Source organism: Phoca vitulina, unplaced genomic scaffold, assembly GCF_004348235.1.
Source record: "Phoca vitulina isolate PV1807 unplaced genomic scaffold, GSC_HSeal_1.0 scaffold19, whole genome shotgun sequence".
NCBI classification, from domain to species: domain Eukaryota; kingdom Metazoa; phylum Chordata; class Mammalia; order Carnivora; family Phocidae; genus Phoca; species Phoca vitulina.
Genome location: NW_022589722.1, coordinates 34282417 through 34301525, shown reverse-complemented (window position 1 = coordinate 34301525; position 19109 = coordinate 34282417). Strand labels below are relative to the sequence as shown.

Genomic DNA, 19109 nt, shown 5'->3' with positions numbered 1-19109 from the left:
CCTCTCCAAACCAGCCCAACGAGGGCTGGCCTCCACCTCACCTGGGCCCCACTGCAGACAAAGTCCAACCTCTGGGGGGAGCAGGGACCCTGGTCTTGGAGAAGCAAAGCCCCGAAGATTTCATGAACGTGTAAGGCCCTCAGAGCCAAGGCTGAGGTCGTGGAGTGAGAGCGTGTCCAGTGGCCCGGGCTCACTCCCCGTGTCTCCGTCCCAGCCCAGCACACACCCTCACTCTGAAAACTCCAGTCTCCAACGCCAGAGTGCACCAGCCTTTACAGGCGAGCTCCAGCCCTTCACCCACCCCCTCGTCCCAGCAGTGAGAACGTTTCCACATTCTGTTAAACTACAGCACCTAGGATTGCATCGTACGAGCATGCCAGGCAATCTCCAATGATCTCCTTAAGAAAACCAGCATTCTCAGCGAGGAAACAGCTTGACTTCCCAATGCACCCAGGAGAAGCCTGGGCTGTGAAAAGACAGGAAGACAAGGACAAGCGAGGGCCAGCACCTACCCTGTCCACGCGCTTGTACCTCAGGGGCTTCACTGAGATGGCCTCGCTGTTCCACGTGCCCGGCCGGATCCAGTACTCCGCCTCCACCCAGTCTCCCTTGCAGGGCTTGAAACCTCCAAGCAGGGAAACCATGGTGCTTACTTGGTAATGTTGGTTATACCAAAGTGTACAATTCATTCTGAAGTTATGATACACTGAAACCATTTCTGTTCTACCTAAGAAACCCGTTTTCAATCTTAGCTCTCTCCTGGGTTTCCCCAGTTGAATGGAGCAGAGGATGTTACAGACCCACCTTTCTGCAGCCTTACCCTCTCCTGCCCACCAGGCAAAGGCAGGGAGCCGAGAAGACTGCAGCCTGCATGGTCATACACCTGGTTTGCACAGTTTCAGGATCCCATCTGGTTTCAAATGTTCCCCATGTTTTTCATAAGTATTAACTGCAACCAAATAAGCTGAACAGCAAATCTCTTAGTCTCCAGCCTCTAGGGCGTGTGGCTCAAGTGTGGCGGACAGTTTCTCTAATACATGGGCACTCCTCTCTGTCAACTCTTTGCAGGAACAGTGTGAGTGCTCCTCCCTATCGGGAACACACAGGGTACTTGGTGGCAAAGGGCAGTGCACTCCGACCTGAGAGCTGGGGTGTCTATGCCAGCCCAGGTGGGGGAGCACTCAGTGCCCCTGCTGGACCCCGGGTGTGCGAGGCAGCTGTGCTGCGGCCCCCGCAGGACGCAAGGTGCCCCGGGCCGCCACAGCAGGGTGGGCGGGAATGTCGGGCAACCACAGGTTCAGCGGCACACAGTGGCTTGACCATGCGTCAGTAACACAGGGAGCACAGCCTGAGCGGGTCTGCTACGGCGCGCGGCGTGACGCTAAACCTGTTATAACCTTTTTGTCATTTTGCAACAAATACTTTTGACAGCAATCAGTTCAAAAAATAGAAGTGCAGGGACGCCTGGGCGGCTCAGTCAGTTAAGTGTCCAACTCTTGATTTCAGCTCAAGCCATGATCTCAGGGTCGTGGGATGGAGGCCCCGAGTCAGACTTGGGATTCTCGCTCACTTTCCCTCTGCCCCTCCCCACCGCACACAAGCACTCTAATAAAATAAAAAAAAAATACATAAACAAAACCCAAAAGCGTATAATTTAAAACTGAGTTTGTTTCTCAAGAAAGCTGGTGATAAACCCCTAAGAGCCCGAACATCTGACAGCTACTGATCAGCACGAGGGCCACAGCGGTACCACCGCACTGGTGGTGTGAATCCAGAGAGACAAACCTGCTGGAGCACCGACTTCTGGGTAAGGTGGCATTTTAAGAGGACAGGCCCGGAAGCACAATTCAACAGGTTGTAGGACACATTTGAATGTTGACTTATAAACCATGACTTTATCAAATATTTAACATGATTCTGCTAATTTTTTAGTCCAAATCTCTTCAGATACACGTGAAAAATGAAGCAATATGTTAGTTGTATAAACAGTTATTTCAAGGAGAAAAACAGGGAAGCAAACTGAAATAATCGTTTGATTTTTTCCCCATCAGTATCATGGACTCAGGGGCGCCTGGGTGGCTCAGTCGTTAAGCGTCTGCCTTTGGCTCAGGTCAGGATCCCGGGGTCCTGGGATCGAGCCCCGCGTCGGGCTCCCTGCTCCGCGGGGAGCCTGCTTCTCCCTCTGCCCCTCCCCCCTGCTCCTGCTCTCTCTCACATGTGCGTGCTCTCTCTGTCTCTCAAATAAAGAAATAAAACCTTTAAAAAATAAATTGCAGTCATTGAAAATACAGCTTGTAAACAGGAAGAGAGTGACACTGCTCTCCACCAAAGCAACAGAGGAAACGAAGCCATGAGGCCCCAGGAGCCCGTACGGCGCACATGGCTTAAAGCTGAAGTGGTATGACTGGACCCCACACTATCCCAGCTTGCACCAAGTCTTCCAACAAAGCCCTCGATATTTAATTGGATAAATGGATATTCTGTAATGGAATGATTGAAATGGACCAGACATAAATTTACAGCATCCACATTTGATGTAACATTAAAAAAAATCAGACAACTTATTTGACAAGTTTTAGTTGATGATAGCATTTGATCACCTTTACGCTCATCATAGAGGCAAACAAATAGTACCTGTAAAAACATTTGGGCTGACATAGTTACATGTCTCAATAGAAAAATACCAGACATAGAAGAACCATGAGAGACGATGGACTCTGAAAAACAAACTGAGGGTTCTAGAGGGGAGGGGGGTGGGAGGATGGGTTAGCCTGGTGATGGGTATTGAGGAGGGAACGTTCTGCATGGAGCACTGGGTGTTATGCACAAACAATGAATCATGGTACACTATATCTAAAACTAATGATGTAATGTATGGGGACTAACATAACAATAAAAAAATTAAAAAAAATTAAAAAAAAAAAAAAAGAAAAATACCAGACTTGGGGTGCCTGGGTGGCTCAGCCATTAAGCATCTGCCTTCAGCTCAGGTCATGGTCCCAGGGTCCTGGGATCGAGCCCCACATCGGGCTCCCTGCTCTGCGGGAAGCCTGCGTCTCCCTCTCCCACTCTCCCTGCTTGTGTTCCCTCTCTCGCTGTCTCTGTCAAATAAAATCTTTAAAAAAAAAAAAAAGAAAAGAAAAATACTGGACTTTAAGAATTTAGTAGAATTTCCTCTGAGCTTACTAATATTTCCTCAATTAAAAATGTTATAGCCTACAAGGAGAGCCAATCAAAGGTTTCAGTTTCAAATTCATCAACCATAAAATATGCAGCTTTGAAGAAGATTCCAAACCACTGTATAAAAAAAAATGAAATTAAGATACTAAAAAATTTGTTTTAATTTTATCAATTTCATTTTTTTAAATATTAAGATTTTATTTATTTACTGGTTTGAGAGAGAGCAAAAGAGAGAAGGCATGCACACGGCAGGGGGTTGGGGCAGAGGGAAAGGGAGAGAGAAAATCTCAACCAGACTCTCCGCTGAGCTGAGTGTGGAGCCCAGTTAAGCAGGGCTGGATCTTACAACCCTGAGATCATGAACTGAGCCGAAATCAAGTTGGACGCTTAACCAACTGAGCCACGCATGAACCCCAATGTATGTTTTTTAGAATACCAGTGACATGCTATTAGAAATGCTGAAAAATTAAAATATGTTATTATGTGTCAAGAATATAATGACTGAATAATATTAAGTTGTTTTAATGGGCCCAAGTATTCTTTTTCTAAAAAAAAAAATTGTTTTGCAAACAGTTTCTTTTCTTTCTTTTTTTTTTTTTTTAAAGATTTTTTATTTATTTGACAGAGAGAGACACAGCGAGAGAGGGAACACAAGCAGGGGGAGTGGGAGAGGGAGAAGCAGGCTTCCCGCAGAGCAGGGAGCCCGATGTGGGGCTCGATCCCAGGACCCTGGGATCACGACCCGAGCTGAAGGCAGACGCTTAACGACTGAGCCACCCAGGCGCCCCTGCAAACAGTTTCTGAATAATGCTACTTTAAAGGTCCACCAATACAGTAAAATCAATTTGTTCATCGATATGCAAGTGTTTAAAAAATGACTTAATTCATTTTCACACCCCTTCCCACTTCTCAGTGTGTACCAGTCTGGACACTGACATGGTCACCCGGCTATAGCTCTGGCCATGGGAGAGGAGACAGCCACTGTCAGAACACGAGGTGGGGGTGTGACGCTGACCTCTCTCCCCTCTCTTCTGCCAATCGGTGGGTGCTCTCCTGAGGCTAATCCCAACCAGAAGCCAGAGGGCAAGGCTGGGTGGTCCATACTGGGCAGGCCTGGGGGCAGAGTGGGGCGGATGTAGAAAGGCATCAGAGACTGTCCAGTTTCAAAGGCTGAAGAACTCTGGCAATGGGACAGGGTGTCAGAGGGCTGGGCTTCGACCCGGGAAGGAGGGACCAGCTGCTGGGTAGAGGTTTTCAGACAGAAAATCTGTGGACCTCAGGGATGCAGGCAGATGAAGAGCAGGGCCCGAAGTGGCCCCCTGATCACTAAGGCGCGCCCCGACACAGGGCACAGCACTCTGTCCTGGGAGTGGCACAGGTTCTTGGGCCTGGTGAAAGGGCTCAGGAAAGATCTACGACACCTGCTCTTTATCTCACAAGTGGGTCCATAAACCAGTTTCATCTGGTAAGAAGGAAATAACCTGACTTGTGACCCAGGCTGGGAGCTCGGGCCACACTGGTTACGTGGATATGTACATGCTACAGGGCTATCCACTGCTTACCCTGGAAAGAAAGAGGAAAGAAGCAAGTTCGTCGTACACTCGGACTCTAGACCCCGCTCTTAGGCCAGTGATTCCTACCCAGGGCCATTCTGTCTCCCAAGCCATGTTTGCAGACGTTCTGGGTTCTCACAACTGGGGGATGGGATGGCAGTTAGTGGGTAGAGGTCAGGGATGCTGCTAAACACATCCCACAATCCACAGGGCAGCTACCACAATGGAATGGGCAGCCTCAAATGTCACAGGGCAGAGCACGAGAAAGCCTGCTTTAGGCTGAATGCCCAATTCCATTTTAGCAGCCTTGGCCAAAATGGTTAAGGAATCACTGGATATTCACGTGTAAAACAGCTTGGGCTCTGCTACTGATGTTAAGAATTCTCATGAATAGGGAGGAGGGCGCCTGACTGGCTCAGTGGGTAGACATGTGACTCTTGATCTTGGGGTTGTGAGTTCAAGCCCCATGCTGGGGACTGGCGGTAGAGTTTACTTAAAAAAAACAAACAAAAAACCTCCCCAAAAAACAAACAAAACAAAACTTGAAAAACAGAAAAAGAATTCCCATGAGTGTTATTTGTGGGCCTAGATCTGAAGTGTCATCCACAGAACTGGGCTGATGGCCACCACTGCCTCTACAGTCCGAGACTGAGGGGACTCTGTGATCCTGAGACCTCACCTCCCACCTTCACACTCTTCAATATTCACAGGCTCAAGGCAGTCCCCGGTGATACCCCTCCTTCTGGTCCCTCCTTCCCGGGTCGAAGCCCAGCCCTCTGACACCCCGTCCCGTTGCCGGAGTTCTTCAGCCTTTGGAACTGGACGGTCTCTGATGCCTTTCTACATCCGCCCCACTCTGCCCCCAGGCCTGCCCAGTATGGACCACCCAGCCTTGCCCTCTGGCTTCTGGTTGGGATTAGCCTCAGGAGAGCACCCACTGATTGGCAGAAGAGAGGGGAGAGAGGTCAGCGTCACACCCCCACCTCGTGTTCTGACAGTGGCTGTCTCCTCTCCACCCCTTCCTAAAACAGTCAGAGCTTGCTCACCTCCCATGCACAGCTGAGCCAGACTCACGCGGGTCACCCTGGAAGGGTCAGAACACAACCTGTGCTTCACCTGGACCTCCTCACAGAGCCCTTGGTCCACCTGCACACAGGGAGACTGGGCCTTACCAGCCCTAGAGGAACCCCAGACTGGCCCACCTCCCGCCGTGCCGCATTGCACCATTCCGGCACAGCAGAAGACCCTGGCCTGTCCGCTCTCCCTCCCGTTAGAGCACATTCTACAAGACAGCGACAGGCCCTGGGTAAGGCCTTCCAGTATTTGCTGAATCGATGCCAAGAAAGAAACGGTACGGTCTGGCTCTCCCTGAAGTAAATGAAACATCTAGCCCAGTTCTTCCTCTTCTCATCTTCCAGTCAGAGATGTGCAATGGTACCCTGCCGCCTGTCTCTGTAAATACAGTCTGACAGGGACACAGCCGCACCTCTCTGCTTCGGTGCCGCTGATGGCTGTGCTCACACTACCACCAGCCCAGAGGTTAAAGAGCTGCGAGGGACCATGGGCCCCACAAGCTTTACAATCTGGCCTGTCTCAGAAAAGGTCGGTGGCCTTCGTTTTGGACTCCCATTACCTTTTTCCACACCGTGTTTTCTCTTTCAAGAATGTTCTTTTTGCTGTGGATGTCAGGCTGTCAGCTATGTGGACTCTCTCAGCTCAAGAAGACTTGAGACTGTGCTGGAAATCCTCCACCTGTGTTCAGGTACCAGTCCTCACGGTCAACTACTTCTGCACCTCAGCAGTGTCTACGGCACGAACCGTGTCCCTGTCCGGGAGTCACTTCCTGTCAGCAGTTACAGGGACCGAGGGATTCCCTTCGGAGCAATTGCACGATCAGTTTTTCCAGAATTGAGAGTTTTCTGACAGAACAGAGTTTTTAAAATCCCAGCCACCTGTCAATTTCATTCTGGAAACTTCCAGGGTTAGCAATCAAGGTCAGAGTCCTGGCTTTTACATCTAAGAAACGTGGAACAGCAAGTGGCCGGGTGGGCTGAGCTAATCGCCCTCCTGCACTGGGCTCCCTGGCAGCCAAGGTGGGAGAGAATTGCGGCTCCCCCGCCCACGTGTGGCTGGCAGGGTGAGCAGCTGGAATTCAGCTCAAGAAGTACCTCACCCATGCAGCTTTTCCAATCCTGCCGGATTCCAAGGCAAGTACAGGTCTGTTTCTCCTTGGGAGGAAGATCTAGGGTCTTACTCATCTTGGTCTCCTACTACCTAGCTCCCTACCCATCACTGTAGACAGCAGGTACACAATAAATGGTTGTTGAGTTAAACTCAAGAATGGCATTAACAAATTATATATTTAGGCATAAAAACAAAATTTTAGATAGCTAAAAACAAATGCAATAAAAAACGGATATACATTCGTGGGAAGGACAAAGTTATCCCCAAGTCCTATTTTAAAACATTTGAAGTACTGTAAAAACAGCAGTTGCCTTACACATCTGTGACACTGTTGACTTAGATTAGTAACAATACTTACATAAAAAGAACAATTACCCAAAAATTAGTGACTCCATTCAACGAATGACACAAAACGAACCACAGCAGTCTACACCGTCCATACTGCTTGGAGCCAACACCTGGTGAAGGCATTCTAGTCTGAAACCTTCTCAAAAAACAAAGCATGCTCAAATTTGGCCCTTTCAATGTGTGTAACCATCTCAAAGCTAATTCATAAAATTTAAAAAAATACACAAAACCTCACCTCAAATGTGAGCAGAAACCCATCTAACATACCTTCGCAAACACTCTCCAGAGAGAAGTATGTGGTCTGACTGATGTAGCCAGCACCCTCCATCAGCGAAGTCACACAGCCAATCAGCACTCGGGGGCTGGAGTCGGACAGCCCTCTGCCATGGTTTTTGCTGTCGTCTTCCCACTTATCAGAGACAGCCTCCACCTGCAAGACAAACCGTTATTCAAACTATAATAAAAGGACTACAAGAGAAGCAAACTACAGGCAAGTATCTCTCATGAATACAGATATTAAAAATCCTCAACAAAATACTAGGAAACCAAATATGACAGTGCATTAATAGGGTTACACACTGCAATCAAGGCCAGTTTACCCAGAATGCAAAGATGGTTCAACATATGAAAATTAATCAATATAATACACAACACATTGGTAGAACAAAGGAAAAAAACAAGAAATTCTCAGCTGATGTAGAGAAGACATTTGATAAAACGACACCCTTTCATGAGAGAACACTCCAACCAGGAACTGAAGGAGACTTCTTCAACTTGATAAAGCGCATGTATGAAAAACCCACAGCTAACATCACACTCAATGATGGAAAGATTGAAAGTTTTTCCCTTAGAATAAGGAACTAGGCAAGGATTTTGCTACTTTTGTTCAAAAAAAGTATTGAGGCCCTAGCCAGAGCAATTGGGCAAGAAAAAGAAATAAAGGCATCCAAGCCAGAAAGAAAAATATTTGTTTGCAATGGCATGATCTTATATGTAGAAATATATTTTCTATAGGAATAAATATTCCATAAAAAATCTGTTACAGCTAATAAATTCAGCAACTTGTAGCATACAAAATCAACATACAAAAATCAGTCGCATCTTGTGCACTCACAATAAACTATCCAAAAACAGAAATTTAGAAAACAATTCCATTTACAACACCATCAAAAAGAATAAAACACTTAGGAATAAAGTTAAGCCAAAAGATGAAATACATACACTAAAAACTACAAAATGTGATAAAAGAAGTAAAAAAAAGACACAAATAAATGGAAAGACAAAGTATTCATGGACCAGAAGACCTAATATGGATATATCAATACTATCCAATGTGATTTACAGATTCAATGTAATCCCTCTCAAAATCCCAATGACATTTTCAATAGAAATAGAAAAACCCCATCCTAAAATTCACCTGGACTCTTCAAGGGACCCCAAAGAGCCAAAACAATCTTGAAAAGGAAAACAAAGTTAAAGGATTTCAAAACATGCTACAAAGCTACAGTAACCAAGAGTGTGGTAGTGCCATAAAGACAAACTTAAGACCGATGGAATAGAATATGGTCAAGTGATTTTCAACAAGGGTGGGGAGACCACTCAAGGGGGAAAAGGTTTTACCCATTGTGCAGTCCTCCCAAAAAATGGTGCTGGGAAGGGGCACCTGGGTGGCTCAGTCATTAAGCGTCTGCCTTCAGCTCAGGTCATGATCCCAGGGTCCTGGGATCGAGCCCCACATTGGGCTCCCTGCTCCGTGGGAAGCCTGCTTCTCCCTCTCCCATTCCCCCGCTTGTGTTCCCTCTCTCGCTGTCTCTCTGTCAAATAAATAAAATCTTTAAAAAAAAAATGGTGCTGGGAAAATTGGGTATCAACATGCAAATGAATGAGGGCAAACCCTTACCCAACATCATATTCAAAAATTAACATAAAATGGATCAAAGACTTAAATTTAAGAGCTAGAACTATAAAACTTTTAGAAGCAAGCAAAGGTGAAAATCTTCATGATCTTGGATCAATCAATGACTTTTTCATTGTGATATCAAAAGGACAGGCAACTTAAAAAAAGGATAAATTGCACTTCATCAAAATTTAAAACATCTGTGTATCAAAGAATACTATCGAGAGAAACTGAAAAGATAACCCACAGAATGGGAGAAATGTTTGTAAACCACGTATCTGATAAAAGATTAATATCCAGAATATATAAAGAATTTCTATAAGTCAAGACAAAAATAAACAAGGCAGTTAAGATATGGGCAAAGAACTTAAATAGACCTTTCTCCAAAGAAGGTATATAAATGACCAATAAGCACATGAAAAGATGTTTAACATCACTGATTATTAGGGAAAGGTAAATCAAAGCCTCAGTAAGATACCACTTCGTATCCACTAGGATGGTTACTGTCAAAAAAATGAAAAGTAACGTGTTGGCGAAGATGTAGAAAAACTGGAATCCCTGTGCATTGCTGGAGGGAATATAAAATGGTGCAGCTACTATGGAAAAGTTTGCTGGTTCCTCAAAGAGCTAAACATAGAATGACCATATGACCTCTGTAATTCCACTCCAAGGTATATACCCAAAAGAAAACAGGGACTCAAAGACACTTGTTCAAAGCAGCATTATTCACAATAACCAAAAGGTAGAAACATCCCAAGTGTCCATCAACAGAGTGTACAAAGTGTAGCCTATATACAATGGAATATTCTTCAGCCATAAAAAGGAATAATATTCTGATGGGTTACATGGATAAACCGTGAAAATATGCTAAATCCAATAATGCAAACACAAAAGGACAAATATTGCATGATTCCACATGTATGAGATACCTAGAACAGTCAAATTCATAGAGACAGAAAGTAGAACAGTGAATTATTGTTTTAATGATGATGAAAAAGTTGTGAAAATAGTGGTAATGGGTGCACAACAATGCGAATGTACTTGTCACTGGATTGTACACCTAAAAATGGTTAAAATGTTAAATTTTATGTCTATTTCACCACAGTAAAGCTACGTAAAAAATAAGCAAGGAATTCCACATCTTTCATGAAATCAGTAATACTACCTAATGTTGGCAAATCAAGCAAAGGTGTAAGCATATTGTTCAAGTGATTCAGGAATCTACTGAAAAGCTAAGAACAGAAACCAAGAAAAGCACTGGGTCTGAGGAAATAAAGCACAGCTGGAGTATATGCAAAAAATTTTTTTTTTTTTTGGTAGCACCATAGGCCAGAGCAACCTACTGGAACTTTCTGCAATGAAAGAGACGGCTTATGTTTGTGCTGCCCAATTTGGTAGCCACCAGCTGCATTTAGCACTTGAAATGTGGTTAGTGAAGCTGAGTAATTTTAAATTTTATTTACTTTTAATACATTTAAATTTAAATAGCTACACATGATTGGTGCTATCATATTGAACGATGCAATTCTAAAATTTGGTATTTAAATGTACTATTTTTAAGATTTAAAAAGATAATATTAAGCATTAACTAAAATAGTAATAAAGTACATCTCGAACATCTTTTAGAAGATTTTATTTATTTATTTGAGAGAGAAAAAGTGTCGAGCAAGGAGCCCGACATGGTGCCAATCCCAAAACCCTGAGATCATGACCTGAGCCAAAATCAAGAGTCAGATGCTTAGCCTTAACCCAGGTACTCCTCATCTCAACCATTTTTTTTTTTTTTTTTTTTTAAGATTTTTTTATTTTATTTATTTGAGAGAGAGAATGAGATACAGAGAGCATGAGAGGGGGGAGGGTCAGAGGGAGAAGCAGACTCCCTGCTGAGCAGGGAGCCCGATGTGGGACTCGATCCCGGGACTCCAGGATCATGACCTGAGCCGAAGGCAGTCGCTTAACCAACTGAGCCACCCAGGCACCCCTCATCTCAACCATTTTTAAAAAGGAGTTGAGCTCACTAAGTTTGCCAGCTACCAAATTACATAACAAAACCCAGCAGCTTTCCTACATAAGAAAACCATTAATTTAAAAATATAGGAAGCACCTGGGTGGCACAGTAAGTTGAGTGTCCAACTCTTGGTTTCGGCTCAGGTCTGATCTCTGGGTTGTGGGATTGAGCCCTGCATTGGGTTCCACGCTGGGCATGGAGCCTACTTGAGATTCCCTCTCTCCCTCTCCCTCTGCCCCTCCTGCTCATGCTCTCATTCTCTCGCTCTAAAATAAATAAATCTTAAAAAAATAAATAAAAACACAAACAAAGTTATATTGATAATGGAACATAAACATTAAAATTCTCGGAAATAAACAAGAAATTTGCAGAACCTAAGTAAAGAAAGCTACTGAGCTGTTGTAAAAAGAACATAAAGGAGAGCTTAAATAATTGGATAAATTGTAGTTGGAGAAGTCTATATATGATCCACATGTTGCTTAGCCTAAATGGATCCACAAACTCAGTGCTGTCCAAAGCGATTCTAAGCTGAGTAGGAGAAACAAAAGAATGACTCTAATGTTCATCCAGAATAATCAGAGAGTGGGAGAATGCCATCCACATCGAGGAGGGAAACCTGCCTACCACCCATGGATGAGGCAGTGCCACGAGGGCCCACACATAGGCATCAGGACCAAGGGGGCCCCATGCACATGGCGTTCTGGTGTGTGAGAAAGGGACATTCCTGATCAGAAGGAAAAAAAGTGAGATGACTGGTCAGCTACTGAAAAAGAAATGTCTGGTTCCCTCTTTCAGTCTGTAGAGCATATAAATTCCAGGCAGACTAAATATTTAAATGTCAAGAAACAATTTTCAGAGGAAAACCTGAGTGCATATGTCTAAGAGTGGAAGGAGCCTCTTTAAGGATTCTTAGAGGCCAAAGCCACATGGAAAAGACAGACACATTTAACTGCATAAAACAAAACTTTAAAAAAAAAGTTAAAACATAATCCTGGGGGAGATATCTACAACCCTTTCATATAATAATTTTCCTTAAAAAGCTCTAATTTCCCAAAAAGACAAGTATGTCCACTCTTCCCACTTTTATTTGATATAGTACTGGAAGCCCTAGCCACAGCAATTAAACATACAGAAATAAAAAACATCCAAATTGGTGAGGAAGAAGTAAAACTTACCATATGCAGATGGCATGATACTGTATACAGAAAACCCTAAAGGCTCCACCAGAAACCTACTAGAACTGATACATGAATTTAGTAAAATCGCAGGATACTTACCAATGTACAGAAATCTGTTGCATTCTATACACGAATAATGAAGCTGCAGATAGTGAAATTAAGAAAACAATCCCATTTACAATTGTACCAAAAACAATAAAATACTTAGGAATAAACTTAACCAAAAGGTGAAAGACCTGCATTCTGAAAACGCTAAAACACGGATGAAAGAAAAGATGCTGCAAAGAAATAGAAAGACATTCCATGCTCGTGGACTGGAAGAAACATATTGTTAAAACGTCTATACTATTCAAAGCAACCTACAGATTTAATGCAATCCCTCTCAAAATACCAACAGCATTTTTCACAGAACTAGAACAATCCTAAAACTTGTATGGAGCCACAAAAGACCTTGACTAGCCAAAGCAATCCTGAAAAGGAAAAACAAAACTGGAGGCATCACAATTCCAGACTTCAAGTTATATTACAAAGTGGTAGTAATTAAAACAGTATGGTCCAGACACAAAGATCAAGGGAATAGGATAAAAAAAACCCGGAAATAAACCCACAATTATATGGTCAGTTAATCTTCGACAAAGGAATGAATATCCAATGGGAAACAGGCAGTCTCTTCAACAAATGGTGTTGGGAAAACTGGACAGTAACATGTAAAGGAATGAAACTGGACCACGTTCTTACACCACACACAAAGTAAACTCAAAATGGATGAAAAGACCTAAATGTGAGGCCTGAAACCATAAAAATCTTAGAAGAGAACACAGGCAGTAATGTGACATCACCCATAACAACATCTTTCTAGATATGTCTCCTGAGGCAAGGGAAACAAAAGCAAAAATAAACTACTGGAACTTCATCAAAATAAAAAGCTTCTGCACAGCGAAGGAAACAATGAAACTAAAAAGCAACATACTGAATGGGAGAAGATATTTGTAAATGACATAAAAGCTCTGATAAAGGGTTACTATCCAAAATGCATAAAGAATTGATAAAACTCAACACTCAAAAAATAAGTAATCTGATTAAAAATGGGCAGAAGACATGAATAGACATTTCTCCCAAGAAGACATCCAGATGATCAACAGACACATGAAAAGAATTCAACATCACTCATCATCAGGGAAATACAAATCACAACCACGAGATACCACCTCACACCTGTCACATTGGCTAAAATCAACAAGTTAGGAAACGACAGGTGTTGGCGAGTATGTGGAGGAAGCGGAACCCTCCCGCACTGTTGGTGGGAATGCAAGCTGGTGCAGCCGCTCTGGAAAACAGTATGGAGGTTCCTCAAAAAGTTAAAATTGGGGGCACCTGCATGGCTCAGTTGGTTAGGCGTCTGCCTTTGGGTCCGGTCATGATCCCAGGGTCCTGGGATGGAGCCCCGCATCGGGCTCCCTGCTCGGCGGGAGGCCTGCTTCTCCCTGCTGCTTGCCCTACTTGTGCGCACGCACTCTCTTTCTCTGTCAAATAAATAAATAAAATCTTAAAAAAAAAAAAAAAAAAAGAAACTGGACCTTTATCTTAAAAAGTTAAAAAGAGAACTATGCTATGATCCAGTAATCAAAACACAAAACACAAAAAGACTAATTCAAAAGATACAAAGATAGGATACAACCTATCTTTACAGCAGCATCATTTATAATAGCCAAATTATGGAAGCAGCCCACGTGTCCATCAACAGATGAATGGATAAAGAAGAGGTGGTACAGGGCACCTGGGTGGCTCAGTCGTTAAGCATCTGCCTTCAGCTCAGGTCATGATCCCAGGGTCCTGGGATCGAGTCCCACATCGGGCTCCCTGCTCGGCAGGAAGCCTGTTTCTCCCTCTCCCACTCCCCCTGCTTGTGTTCCTGCTCTCGCTATCTCTCTCTCTGTCAAATAAATAAATAAAATCTTAAAAAAAAAAAAAAAAAGAAGAGGTGGTATATATACATACAATGGAATATTACTCAGCCATCAAAAAGAACAAAATCTTGCCATTTGCAATGACATGGATGGAACTAGAGAATATTATGCTAAACGAAATAGTCAGAGAAAGACAAATACCATATGATTTCACCCATATGTGGAATTTAAGAAACAAAACAAACGAGCAAAGGGCGAAAAAAGGAGAAACAAACCAAGAAACAGACTTGTAACTATACAGAACAAACTGATGGTCACCAGAGGGGAGATGGGTGGGGGGATGGGTGAAAAAGGTGATGGTGATTAAGTTTAAAAAAACATTTTTTTTTTTAAATGAAAACGACATTTCACAGAGAAATTTTAAACCCTCATAGTGTCCCTCCTAAAAGACCAGCAAGTCAAGAATGGGGAGAGGGAGAGATGAAGCCTGGACAGGCTGATATGGTGAGATCATGCCTAAAAAAGAAGCTATGCAGAGGAGAATTTTCCCCAAAGAAAAAGTTTTTAATTATTATATTTCTAACAGCTTATGGCAGATTGTGGTGATGGCTGCATAACTCTGAATATATTAAAACACTGAATTGTATACCTCAAATGGGTGAACTATATAGTATGTAGATTATATATCAATAAAACACTTTTTGAAGATTTTATTTATTTGAGAGACAGAAAGAGAGACATATAGACAGCCAGCAGGGAGGGGCATAGGGAGAGGGAGAAGCAGACTCCCCGCTGAGCCGGGAGCCCCAACGCGGACTGGATCCCAGGACCCTGGGATCTTGACCTGAACCGAAGGCAGATGCTTAACTGACTGAGCCACCCAGGTGCCCCTGTCTCAATAAAACTCTTAACAAAAAGGAAAAAAGCTCTAATTTCCCTAATATAAAAACTTTAATTTAAAAAATTTTTAACAAAAAAAGGTATAAAGAATATGAAAATAACTCCTAGAAAATATGTGAAAATTAATCTACTTTAAGGCTTAAGTGCAAAATTAAAATTATGAAGTCACTTTTCACTTATTAGATTGGCAAAGATTTCAGAGATTGATAACATCCACATCTTTGCCAACTTTGGGTAACAGGCAGTCTCTCATCTTGCTCCTGGGAGTATAAATTAATTTGTACATTATTAAAGGATAATCTGATAACCATTGAAATGTTAAATGTGCATATGCTTTGACTAACAATTCCACTTCTAAGACTTCTAGCACAAAAAATACTATTTTTAAATGAACACAATTGCTGAATAGAATCTACTAATTATCTTTGCTAACTGCATTACAAGGGTCCACTCTTTCTGCCACCTTGGAGCCTGTGGAGTCTGCTGGAACAGGACTCCTAAAACGACAAGTATGTTTGGAAGGCTGTGGTCTAGGCCATTTTTGTTGGCTATAAGCGGGGTCTCTGGAACCAGAGGAGGACACAGCTCTTCTTAAAACTGGAGGTGTTATGCTCAGATGAAACTGAATTCCATCTAGGCAGAAGATGCGCTTCTTTGTGCAAAGCAAAGAACAACACAGTGACTCCTGGTGGCAAACAGAACAAAACCAGAGTAATCTGGGGAAAAGTAACTTGTGCTCCTGGAAACAGAGATATGGTTTGTGCCAAATTCTGAAGCAACCTTCCTGCTAAAGCCACTGGCCACAGAATCCGTGTGATGCTGTGCCCCTCAAGGATTTAAACTTACTGAAAAATACATAAGGGTGTAGATTTGTTCTCTTCTAAAAAAAAAAAAAGGGTCCAATGGTTATAATTTTTAACAATTTTTTGAAATACTAGAATAAAAATGTTAAGCATTCTTTGCCATGACATAAAATTACAGACAAGCTTTACGTTCTGAATTATAAATTTCTATGTTGTTTGAATAATATACAATAACCGCCATTGATTTTTTAAGACAGAAACCGTTATAAAAAAAAAGCAGCCCCGGGCAGGTACATTCCACCCTGCCTTGCCCACGTTGTCTCTGGGAGGTTAACTAAACACGAAGCCCCACCATGAAGAGAGACTTCGCAAACCACTCAGGCCTTACCCTAATTGCTTTCAGTCCATTTGACACTTTATCTTCTTGCACAACGGCAATAACTTCCTGTCCAACACTGAGAAGCACTTTGGTGGTCACAGCTTCGTTAGAGAAGTAGATCAAATCATCAATCATGCCATAATCGCTGCAGTACCTTGTCACGACACCCTGGACAGTTTTCAACTTGGTGTCACCTGAGATGCATAAACAAAGGGATCATACAGACCTTAAAAGCAAAGCAAGCCTACATTACAGAGAGAGGTGGAGTACAGGAGGGTCCAGGTGGTTTGGAGCCCTCTGAGCTGGAAAACCCTCCCGGGGCGGGGTGGGCGGTGGGGAGTCTTCAGAAAGTAGGGTTTGTGAGGCAGGTGGCCCAGGTTCCTCTAAGGAGTACGGTGGTGGACTCCGGAGCCAGACTACCTGGGTTTGAATCCCAGCTCTTCTACTGCCACTTGTGCATCTCTGGGCTAGGTCCTGAACCCCTAACCACTCTGCGCTTGTTCTCTGTTGTAAAGCAGAGACAGTCACAGTCTCTACCCAAGGGGGCTGTCTGGGGAAACGAGTCCAACGCACAGGCTAGGGTGCAAATTTATACTGGCATCTGGGCGCTGTTACTACGAGCTGTCACCACTCCTAGGATCTTCCTTTGTCACCAAGGACATCAGCAATGGTGTCAGGAGATTCTGTATTACCTCACCAAGCAAGGTGCTAGAGGAGATTCCAGGCTTGGCAGTTAAGTCTGGCCTGCAGGCCGGGCAAGCCCTCATCGGAGCAGTGAGTGTCCCCACCACCGGCCCCTGCAGCAGCCAGCGCGCTCTGGGTCCCAGCGCACCTTGGCTGCTCCTTCCACTGCCTTTACCGCAATGCAAACGCAGCCCGGCGCTGAGCTCAAGCTGCTGCTGCAAGCCCGCATTTAACAGACAAGACCCGACGGACGCTAGCCGGCCCAGGCTACAAGGCCGGCTCCGGAGGCGTCAGCAAGTCTGGCTACAGACGGCTCTTAGCATGCGGCCTGCAACAGGCCGACTCCATTCCTGCCACTTCTGGCCTCTCTTGCGGAGAATCTTTTCTTCAGAGCTTAGAGAAAACCACCAGAGAACCCCCCCCCCCCCACCTCAATTCTCACGAGGAGGAGGAACCGCGCTCCTCTGCGCTCAGACACCGCCTCACCCGGGGAGAAGCGCGGCTCGCTAGGAGTCCGCGAGCTCAGCTGAGCCAGGCGGGCTGCCCGACCCAGAGCCTCCTCGACACGGGACCGCAAGTCACGGTGAGGGTGTGCGGACACGCCTTGCCCGTCGCCGGCCGCACACGCAGGCTCCGAGCCAGGTGCACAGACCGGGACGCAAGCGTGCTAGTCAGGCACGGTGCTCTCACGAGCTAACACAAGGCCTCTTCTAACCGCAGGCTCCACGCCGAGTGCGGAGCCAAACACGGGGCCCGACCCCACGACCCTGAGGTCAGCACCCGAGCGGACAGCGAGGCGGTGCTTAACCGACGGCGCCCCCGCGGAAGGCCTCTTCAAGTCAGGCCGGGAAGGGAGCCCATCCAGGGCGGGGCGCGCTCCCGGGGGCGTCCCCCAGCCGGCAGTGCGCGCCGGCCGCCTTCCCTCCCCGCCCGCCCCGGGGCCCGGCGTGCGGACACGGGCTGCAGCGCGGCCCCGCCCCGCGAGGCACCTTCCGCGAGCTCGGACCCCGGCGGCCCTGCGTCCTCGTCGGGGCCGTCCGCTCTCCTCCAGAAGAACGCAACCAGCTTGGTCGCGAGTCGCAGCATGGCCCGGCCGCCGCCCACACTCCGCACCGCCCGCCGCCTGCGGGTGCCCGCACGCGGCCACGCGGTTCCCGCCGCCCTCGGCCAATGGGGTCGGCGCGCCCGCGCCTGCGCCCGCGCTTCGCAGCCTCGGCCAATGGGGTCGGCGCGTCCGCGCCTGCGCTTGCGCCTCACACCCGCGGCCAATGGGCTCACCGCACGCGCTGCGGCCGTTAGCAGCTGCTGGCTGGCGGTTGGCGACCGTTAGCATGCCGCCCAGTGAGGCGAGGTGCCGGTGGGCGAGAGGTCGTGCTGGGCACCTGGTGTCGCGCTGTGGGTGGAGCCTCGTGTGGGCGGGCGTCCTGTGTCCGTTGGTGCGCCGCCCGGCCGTGCGCTGGGAGGAGCGCGGTGAGGAGGTTCCGCTCTGCTCGGGGAGCTCCTGTCGTGTCCGCGGTGGCATTTGTGCACTGACCGAGGCACCCAGCTGTCCCTGGCGTGTACCTGGTCCCCGCTTGCGGCCTGCGGGGCCCGCCGTGCGGATCGTCGGGCGCAGATCCCCCGCCGCCGCCGCCGCCTCCTGCGTGCTCCAGCTGGAATTCTATGCATCTTTTCGAAAACTACCTCTTTTCATTGATTTTTGTCTCTTCTTTATTTTTTTCTGCCTTTAATCCTGTTGTTGAACTCGTGCTTTCCTAACTCCTTAAGCTGAGAATGAGATGAGTTCGCTCGAGCTCGCGTCCGGCTGCACCCTGCACGACCGCCCGGGCTGGGATTTCCGTTGTCACTCGGTTGGCGCACGGATTTTCTCCATTTTACACGGACGGGGAATAAACTCGTACATATTGGGGGATTTCCGGGATTTTGTGCTAATTCCTAATTGGATTTCGTCCTGGTTGGAGAATGCAGTGTGGACGAGCCCTCCCATCCGCCTCTGTGTCTGGAGCTGCTCCAGATGGACCCCGCGGCTCCCCCTGTTCTGTCAGCCCGGGGTCCCCGGGGTCGGTGTGACCCACCCTGACCTTCAGT

The 19109-nt window shown here is 46.0% G+C and overlaps 1 protein-coding gene across 1 annotated transcript in view; it reads right to left on the bottom strand.

The window, feature by feature from the left end:
• Window positions 1–17244, bottom strand: part of MOV10L1 (Mov10 like RISC complex RNA helicase 1) — a 64593-nt gene extending 47349 nt beyond the window's left edge. The window contains exons 1-4 of the mRNA XM_032416878.1: window positions 17170–17244; window positions 16347–16531; window positions 7533–7695; window positions 513–625 (exon numbers count right to left, since the gene is read on the bottom strand). Coding sequence (XP_032272769.1) covers window positions 513–625; window positions 7533–7695; window positions 16347–16472 — 402 coding nt within the window. The 5' untranslated portion in view covers window positions 16473–16531; window positions 17170–17244. The remainder of the gene's footprint in view (window positions 1–512; window positions 626–7532; window positions 7696–16346; window positions 16532–17169) is intronic.
• Window positions 17245–19109: the final 1865 nt, after the last annotated feature.